A 9,465-nucleotide genomic window follows, 5' to 3' on the forward strand; every position below is an offset into this window, starting at 1 on the left:
TGATGGAACGCTGATGGCCGCCTGGGTTCCGAAGAGGAGAGCTCGGCCCTGCGGTGCTTCACGCTGATTGGCTCAAGACAGACTGATAAGCCGGGGGCGATTGACAAGGTTTTGGGGCGCCTGCCTCGCATGGATTGGCCTATATGAGATTGATGGAAGACAGCCAGCCTCTGAGGATACGGGTGATTAGGTCCTGCTTTCTGCTGATTGGCTACCGAGCGACTCCTAGACGGCTGCCAAAACCCCGACGGGGTGGTGCCGAACTCCACGCAGCTCAGCGGAAGCAAGACTTGTATAGAAGTACACAGGCATACCAGCCCGCAGGGAGGAGGTCTGGGTACTGCGTAGGCGGGCAGGGTAACTGTGTAGTGATTGGCTGGAAAAGACGAATTTAGAACGGAGCAGCTGCCAGACATACAAAAGTGTGTGCTGAGTGGCGGAAACGAAATACCTACGGGGGAGGGGTCGAGCTGCAACCAGTTACAAACAGGCGGAACCTGGCTTTGCATGGTTTGGCGGAAGCTGGACTCAACCTAGAATAGAGACCAGACCAGGGAGGGCGGGATCAGCCCTAGACCCATTGCTGGAAGCTGGAATTACTTAGCGGCTGGGGCAAGGCCAAGGTTGAGCCTAGATGGGCGTGTGTGTAATTTAACGTACCTGAGGAACGACTGGGGTGTTGGGAGAAAGGTAAACCTTCCAGCCAGGAGTGAAAGGCTGAATTGCTTTGGGGAGCAAACCTCCACCATAAATCGGCCCATTCTCTGGTAATTCAGAGTAGTGTACATGAAAAGAAATGGGTCAGGTGGGGGCCCAGGTTGCCAAGGCAACGGTAGAGAGGGCACAGAAGTCAAATAGCAGGACTTCAGTGGTGCATTAATGGTCCCACACAGACCGGATTTCTGGGCCTCCTAGTACTTTGTGCTTTAGAAACAGGGCACTTTAGCAAACAGTAGGGGTTAAGGGGGGAAAGAAGGGCCGTGTGACTCAAAGACATTCAGGCTCTTTAATGTCAGGGGAGGTAGGAAGAAGTCAGTGCTGAGTCTCTGGGAAATTCTGCAGACCTTGTAGCTCTCTAAGCCCCTGAAAAAGAGAACATAAGAGACTTAACAGAGACTGGGTCCAGGCCCCATCCCAGGCTTGCTCAGAACTCTCTTCCCTCCGAGCCAGCCTGGCTCCAGTTTGACTCCAGTTTAGAGGAAAATATGGTCCTTCCCATCTCTGGCTCTCTCTCCTTCTCAGGTCACCACCCTAAACATTTGGAGATAGAGTCTGGGAATGGAGTGAGCTGCTCTCACCTCTAGCAACATGTGGATATGGGCCTTGATATTCATGGAGTCCTTGGTGAGGTTGTCACTGAGCCTGGAGAAAAGAAACAAGAAGGGTGAAGTGGGCAGGAGAACTATGCTTCTTCATCACTTCAAGAACTACCTACATTATGTATGACTTCCACACGGTAGGTGGTAGGACATCCTACTACCTGAGCTGCTCCTATGCAGAGATGCCTGGCTGCCATCTGGACTGCACTGATTCAGAGACATTTATTGAATGCTTACTCTACACCAGGTCGTTTTAGGTACTGGGAGATAGCAGCAAACAGAGCAAACAAAAATCTTGGCCTTGTGGAACTCAAATTCTCATTATGGGGAACAAATGATGGGAATAAAATATGCAGTATGTCATATGGTTATAAGTACAATGAAAAAATTAAATGTTAAGAGAGAATAACGAGTGCAGGAGTGGGGGTTGTAATTCTAATTAGAGTGCTTAGGGATGGCTTCACCGAGAAGTGCGTTTGAGTAAGGACTTAAAATGAAGAAGCAAATTGTGTGGCTAGATGGAGGATGAGTGTTCCAGACACAAGGGGCAGCAAATGCAGAGGCTCTGAGGTGGGAATGCACCTGGCATGTCTGAGGTACAGCAGAGAGGCCAGCAGGACTGGAGAAGGATCAGTGAAGGGGGGTTGTAGACAGTGAGGTCACAGAGATAAGCAGGGGAGAAAGATCATGTAAAGCCTACCAGGCCATGGTAAGGACTCTGGCTTTTATTCTAAGTGAGGTGGGAGCCAGAGGAGGACTGTGATCAGAGAAGGGATGTGAAATGACTAGGGTTTAAGAGGATCCATCTGGCTGCTGTGTGGAGAACAACTGGGGATAAGGACAGCCAGTGTGGAAGAGGAAGTCCAGTGAGGAGGCAGTCCTGGTGAGAGAAGCAGACTCAGACCACAGTGGCAGCAGTTGAGGTGATGAGAAATGACTAGATTTGGGATACATTTTGAAGGTAAAGTCAACAGGATTTACCAAAGGAGGGTGTTGGGTGTGAGAAAGAGAACCCAAGGAAGATACCAAGGCCTAAGTGACTGGGAAGCCAGAGTTGCCTGAAACCATGCCGGCTCTGGGCTGTTGAGTTACATGAAAGAAAAAAAGTGGAAGTGTTAGTTGCTCAGTCATGTCGAATTCTTTGCAACCCCATGGACTGGGGCTCACCAGGCTCCTCCATCCATGGAATCCTCCAGGCAAGAATCCTGGAGCGGGTTGCCATTTACACGAACCAGTCACTTTTTTCTCTCTATGCCAACTGGCACCAGTCTCACCCAAAGAATCCTAATTCACCCAAAGGATCAAGGAAGGCCTTTGAAGAATGAGTAAAACAGTAGGATATAGTCTTTTCCACAAAAAGTCCAAAAGGCAGGAAAGAGCTTTTTAAGGAATAATCAGGAGGCCAGAGTGTTAGAAACTAAGTGAATGGTGGAAGAAAAGTGGCACAAGTTAGGATCCAAGAGGTAGGTAGGGGACAGATCATGTAATCTTGATATTATGAGAGGAATATGGATTTTACTGTGTTGAGCTATCTGTCAATGTAAGAGTCAGTTTCAGGGAAATGAAATACTGTTAAGAAAAGTAGAAGGCAACAACAAAGGATATTAAATTGGAAAAAAAATACTATGAACCCATTTATATATCACTATCTCTCAAAGTTGTATTTTTTTTTTTTTCAAAGTTGTATGTTTAGTCTAGCCCTCTCTCCCGAATTCCAGCCTTGGGAGTTTTAACTACATCCTCAGAAAACTTACTTCAATGTTTAATGATCACCTCACACTTAACAGGTCCTAGACTGAACTCCTGATTTTCCCCTCCAAATCTGCTCTCCCCTTATCTTCTCCATCTCATAAAAGGGCAGTTCCATCCTTTGCTCAGCCAAAGACCTGGACTCCTTTTTCTCACACCCCACTTCCAGTCGAGCATTCTACTGATAATTGCAACTGCTCCATCCCAGGCAATGTTTCCAGTCTCCAGTCCTTACTGTTCTCTGCACCACTGTCCACCTGTGACATACTATATCCTCTGCTTGTTTATTGTTTGTCTGAATAGAATGTAAGCTGTGTGGGCAGAGATTTGGTCAGCTTTGCTCCCCTCCTGTATTCTCAGGAACCAAAAAGGATGTGGCACATAGTATACACTCAGTGTATAAGCTTAGTCTATGAAAGGTTTCAGCACTTAAAAAAAGGAGAAAAGCATAAAGTTCACCAAATGCTAGTTGTAACAAAAGGGATATGTTTAATTTATTGCTACTGATTTAATATGTAAGGCTGTGTTAGTCAAATGGTTATTCTGTTTTTTCTGTAATCATGTCTACTTATGGGTGTGCATGTGTACTCCTTTCTATGTTATCAGAAAGAATATATACAGAGACCTGATCCCCAGAGACACAGACTAAAAACAGGAAGTACTGATAGGCCATTTTGGTTACATAAAATAACCTGAAGGAAAGTTATTTAAAGTGTTTCTCAAATAACCACACATTTTAAAGAAGAGAATGAGCTACACAGACTCAAATCTTCATCTCCTAGAAAGATTCAATTACTAGGGAGTCCTACTAATTATAATAAAGTAATAACAGATTCATGGGCTTCCCAGGTAGTGCTAGTGGTAAAGAACCTGCCTGCCAATGTAGGAGATGTAAGAGATGTGGGTTCGATCCCTGGGTCGGGAAGATCACCTGGAGGAGGGCACGGCAACCCACTCTGGTATTCTTGCCTGGAGAAGCCCATGGACAGAGGAGCCTGGCCGCCTATAGTCTATGGGGTTGCAGAGTTGGACACAACTGAAGCGACTTAGCACAGTAAGGAATTCACATTTCTCATCACACTAATAGACCAGATCAATAAATCAGAAAGACCAAATGGGGCAGACAATGACAAATACCTCACTCTGGGGAAAGACATCAAGTCTCAAAATATTAAAATCTATTTGAAAGGCTCAGGAATCTGGTGACATAATAAGGAAGGCTTTGTCATTAAAAAAAAAAAAAAACAGACTTGGTGTAAATGGCTGCTGGTTCAGAATTATACTGGCCTATTAAAGCAGGCCCCTCAATCAAACTATTCACCAACTGATCTGATCACTAAGATTTAGAAATCTCCACAGGTCTGAGGCTCATTTGAGTTTATGAACACTGAAACCTCGAAAAGGTCTGAAAAGAGAAGAATTACTGAAACCTAAGGTAGGCAACTGTGGAAGAAATGAATGAGACATAAAGGGAAATATAACCTAGAAGGTAGAATTTTAGATCAGTAGTATTCACACTTGTGAGGAGATGTTAATCTAAGTGTATCTGCTCAGCATCCCCTCACTCACTCCATCTGAGTGACTGAATGCTCACCATTCTCAGCAGTTCCTCTATCATGGCAGGCACACTGGTCCCCTTGCCAGGAATGCTCTTCCCTAGAAAGCCCTATGGTTTGTTCACTCAACCAAGTAACTCAAATGCTGCTTCCTCTGGAAGGCCTCATTTCAGAAGTCTCTCCACCATCACAATTCCCCTTCCCTGCATAGAACCTTACACTCAGTCAGAGTTCATCCTTTATCCCCACATTACCTCCATCACCGCCAACAGAGATCTACTAATCCTTCAATCCCCACTTAAATCTATTTCCAGCATATGCTTTGAAATTCAGTCAACAAACACAGGGTGCCTCCTATATGCTTTGTGCTATTCTAGTGACGAGATGTAGAGAAAATCTCTCCCTTTGCAAAGCTTATATCCTAATGGGAGCAGGCAATGAACATTATAAAAAAGTAAATCACATAGTAAACATTAGGAGGTCATAAGTGCTACGGAAAAAAAGAAAAAGTAGAACAAGGGAGGGGAATCAGGAGTGCAAGGGTTGCAATTTTCAAGTTAGGTTATAGGAAGTGACATTTAAGCAAGACTTCAAGTGAATAAGGAGAAAGGAAGCCATGCATGTATTGGGGGGAAAGTGCTGTAGGCAGACAGAGAAGAGTTACTGCAATTGTGCTGAGGTGGGATCACTTTGTGGGCATTTAAAGAAGCCTGTGAAGGTTAGTGTGATGAGAGCACAGTGAATGAGCAGGAAAATTAGCAGGAGGTGAAGTCAGAGGTAACTTGTTTTACTGTTATTGATTTACAGGCTGAGACCTCCAGGATCTGGTCAAAACTGTGCTGATGTGTAACAGTTATAGCCCTTGTAGAATGTAAGCTTTCAAGGAATTCTTCTGTCTTGTTCATACTGCCTCCCCAACACCAAGCACAGAGCCTGGCATACAGCAGGTGCCCAATAAATTTTTGTGTGAGTGAACAATACAGAGACCATTTATTGAGTACTTATTATGTGCTACACCTGGGGCTAAGCTTTGCATCCCCACTGTTCTCTCCCCTAGAGAGAGGGGAAAGTGGTTCCTAGGTACCATCCCAGGTAGCCAGGGTGAAAGGGGGAAGAAGGATGTTACAAATGGTGTTGTTTTAGACAGTATCCTCATGCAACGGACTTACTCTGTGAGAAGATTGCTCTTACGATCAATGAACTTGAGAGCTTCTGCCAGTGTCAACTCCAGGAAAAAACCATATCCAAGGGCCACATAGATCCGTGAAGTGTCTGGGCTAAGGAAACAGTGGTGATCAGAAGTGGAGAAGTCCTTGTCACTGTTTAGCATACTACACAGTTTAATATTTATTTTACTCCCCATCCCCCACCTTCCCCAAACTGCAGGTCAGGGTGGGCAGAGAATTTGTCCTATTTTATTTACTGTCACATCTTCAGCACCAAGCAGTGTCTGGTTCATAGCAAATACTAACAAAAATATTTGTTGAATGAAGGAAAAGGAAAGCTGAACCCTGTGGGCTCAGAGGGGCAGGTAGACACTCACACCACTGTGTCAACGAAGAAGTTACAGCCCAAATCCACTTGCATATATAACTCCGAGTGATCAGCTTCCTGTGGGGCCAGGGAAAAAGAGGTAGGGATCAGTGGTTAACTTTTAGGTCAGGTGACAGGTTTTGGTCTTGGGTATCTCCTCTCTTCTCCCTCCTTTGCCCACAAAAAGACTACCTAACCCTGGCATCTTTACCTGGAGTCGCTCAATGACATTTCTCAGTTGAAGGTATTTGGCCAACTGCTCATACACCTTGTCGCGATGGTCCAGGACCTTCCTGATGGGACATGATTGGACAAGAGTAAAATGGTGACCAAGAGGAAACCCTGTCCCTCTTGGAATATCTCACACCATGACCCCCTGAGACTCTCCTGTCACCAGAGTCTAAACAGGAATTTTAGTGCAGAAGTCAAGGTTTGGACTCTGGGTCAGATTGCTTCGGTTTGAATCCAGGCTTTCCATTTTACTAGCTGTGTGACTTTGGCAAGTGAGTAACCTCTTTGGAACTCAATTTCCCCATTTTAAAAATAGGAATGAGGAGTATTACTTCATAGAGTCATTAGGAGGATTAAATGAGTATTTACTATAAGGCATTTAGAATAGTGCCCTCCAAACAAAGTTCTCTATATGTGTTAGCTCTTATTTACGAGTATTATTATTACACTCTACTCCGAATGCCTCCCTCCAATCAGAATATGCCATTCTCACCCTAGAAAAAAATCCTCCGTCTCTTTTAGGAGCTCATAATCCTAGACCTGAACACTCTCCCTCCTGCTCTGATTAATAATGATAGTAATAATAAGTTTTTATACTCATTGAGCCTCTAGTATCCAAGTTAAACCCTTTACAAGGACTGAATACACTGAAAACACAAACCCACTGCCGTGAGGAAGGTTGCATTAACTTCCCCATTTCACAGATGAGGAAACTGAGGCACAGAAAGTGGAGGCGAAGTATGTATTCACACGGAAAGCAAAATGGTCAAGCCAGGGTTCGAACCTGAAAACTCTCTGCTTCAGAACTCTCTTAACCCTTTAAGGTCATCGGAAGCCGCGCATACGTGTACACAGGCACCATTAAATCACCATGTCTCCCTCCTCACCCCACTTTGCACCCTGGATATCGCCCCTCCTTCCTCCTCGAATGGCGCACGGGGCCGGGCTCTGAACGCCTCACCCACCAATCAGAAGGCCAGGACCTGACTGAACGCCCCGTTCACCACGTGGACCGCTCCCATCGCTCCGCCCCCCGTTCTGTCACTTACTGCAAGTCCCGCTGCAGCACGTCAGAGATGAAAGCCTCGTAGCGCAGCACTTTCTCCGCCGTGGCCTCCACCGCCCGCCGTTTAGGGGGCGTCGCCATGATGGGCTCCTGAGGAATGGGGAGGGAGAAAGACCACGTTGAAGACCACTGGTCTCAGTTTGGTCTCAAGCACAGTACAACTGCACCTTTTCAGCGTTGGGAGTTGGATCGTCCGGCTTATGCCCAGGGTTCAGCCTTCCGCCCCTCCCAGCTCTGGGACCCCATCACACAGGGACACCCAAGTGCGGGCATTACCTGAAAGCCGCCGGCAAAAAGAATTGTTAGTAAGAACCGTGGCTTCCGGGTGGCGCGGGTAAATGACGTATGGCGGGGGCGCTGGCCAACCAAATAACCAGGGTGGGTGAGGCAGTCCTGAACGGAAAAAAACGCCGGAGAGATGGAAAGGGCGGGGCTTGAAGAAATCCGCTGATTAAGGAAGGCTGAAGAGCGTGGGAACCTGGACTGCCCAACAAGCCTATGGGGATAGTGTACTGTTGCTGGGGGTGGGGTTTAATGGGATTTGGCGGGTTCCGGAGGTGGCGGGACACACAGAGCGAGTAGAGCTTTTGGTCTTTGAAAGTCAGAGCTTCAGAAGCAGTCGGGCAAGAAAAGATTATGAATGTGGTCTGTAAAAAGGAAAGTATATCCTTGCATCGCCCTGGATTTTGAGTTTTCACAAGGGAAGCTTCGGTTTGACTTCCAATAATGGAAATAAATGTCAGCATTAACATAAGTTTTGAAAAGGAGACAAATTTTCTGATATGCACCTTTGACGACTCCAGCTCTGTAGCCCGCAGTCCATGACTGGGGTTTAAGCAGAGGTTGATAACGCACTATGTCTAATCAGTTCAGTTCAGTTCAGTCGCTCAGTCGTGTCCGACTCTGCGACCCCAGGAATGAGGCCTGCACGCCAGGCCTCCCTGTCCATCACCAACTCCCAGAGTTCACTCAAACTCATGTCCATCGAGTCGGTGATGCAATCCAGACATCTCATCCTCTGTCGTCCCCTTCTCCTCCTGCCTTCAATCCTTCCCAGCATCAGAGTCTTTTCCAATGAGTCAACTCTTCGCATGAGGTGGCCAAAGTACTGGAATTTCAGCTTTAGCATCAGTCCTTTCAAAGAACACCCAGGGCTGATCTCCCTTAGGATGGACTAGTTGGATCTCCTTGCAGTCCAAGGGACTCTCAAGAGTCTTCTCCAACACCAGAGTTCAAAAGCATCAATTCTGTGCTCAGCTTTCTTCACAGTCCAACTCTCACATCCATACATGACCACTGGAAAAACCATAGCCTTGACTAGACGGACCTTTGTTGGCAAAGTAATGTCTCTGCTTTTGAATATGCTGTCTAGGTTGGTCATAACTTTCCCTCCAAGGAGTAAGCGTCTTTTAATTTCATGGCTGATCACGTCATTTACTTGGGGTGTCAAATGGAGGGTTGCTGAAGTCCTCTGCCCAAGATAGGTTATCTTGTCATTAGAAAGAGTTCCTATGTTTTTATTTAAATGTGTAAGCTTTTTATTTATTTTTATGTGCTCAAATTACCGAATGGATTTATTTCCTATGTTAGATTTTCAAATAATAGCATCTAACTCAGTAAGTCCAGGCCTGAAGAAGAACTCCAATGCTGGATCCCCCAAATGATACTCCTGGCTGCAGGCCCTAGAGCGCCCACCATATCAGGGAAGTTTTCCCAGATAATTTGTGGGTTTGCAGTCTAAAACCAAGCTTTGTTTCAAATGCTCAAAACCTGAGCAAGTCAAACTTTTCTTTACCCTTAGAACAAGATGATCACAAGGAAAACTTTGTGAGTTTAAAAAAATTATTTTTGGTAAATCATCTCATGTTACATATAGTTGCAATTATATTTAGTTTGATCAAAAGAGACAGTAGGTAGGTAGACAAATATTATTGAGTTAATCTATACAATTTTCCTGTGAGAAAAAGGGTGTTAAATTTATTATCTTTATTTAACATGGAGAGCACAGAGT

General features: G+C 45.5%; 1 protein-coding gene across 1 annotated transcript; it reads right to left on the minus strand.

The window, feature by feature from the left end:
* Window positions 1–987: 987 nt before the first annotated feature.
* Window positions 988–7,927, minus strand: UXT (ubiquitously expressed prefoldin like chaperone). The gene is made up of 7 exons (XM_040265854.1): window positions 7,731–7,927; window positions 7,438–7,544; window positions 6,369–6,450; window positions 6,168–6,235; window positions 5,794–5,901; window positions 1,299–1,362; window positions 988–1,083 (listed from the first exon to the last, which is right to left on the minus strand). The coding sequence occupies exons 2-7, from the start codon at window positions 7,533–7,535 to the stop codon at window positions 1,033–1,035; spliced, it is 471 nt and encodes a 156-aa protein (XP_040121788.1). The 5' UTR covers window positions 7,536–7,544; window positions 7,731–7,927; the 3' UTR covers window positions 988–1,032.
* Window positions 7,928–9,465: the final 1,538 nt, after the last annotated feature.

The sequence above is a fragment of the Oryx dammah genome, unplaced genomic scaffold (assembly GCF_014754425.2).
Source record: "Oryx dammah isolate SB20612 unplaced genomic scaffold, SCBI_Odam_1.1 HiC_scaffold_23, whole genome shotgun sequence".
Lineage (NCBI taxonomy): Eukaryota > Metazoa > Chordata > Mammalia > Artiodactyla > Bovidae > Oryx > Oryx dammah.

Coding starts and splice junctions, on each gene's coding strand:
- UXT (XM_040265854.1), bottom strand. CDS start 7,535: ATGGCGACGCCCCCTAAACGGCGGGCGGTGGAGGCCACGGCGGAGAAA. Junction 6,236..6,368: donor ATGTCATTGAGCGACTCCAG/GTAAAGATGCCA, acceptor CTGGCCCCACAG/GAAGCTGATCACTCGGAGTT. Junction 5,902..6,167: donor TTCTTCGTTGACACAGTGGT/GTGAGTGTCTAC, acceptor CTGTTTCCTTAG/CCCAGACACTTCACGGATCT.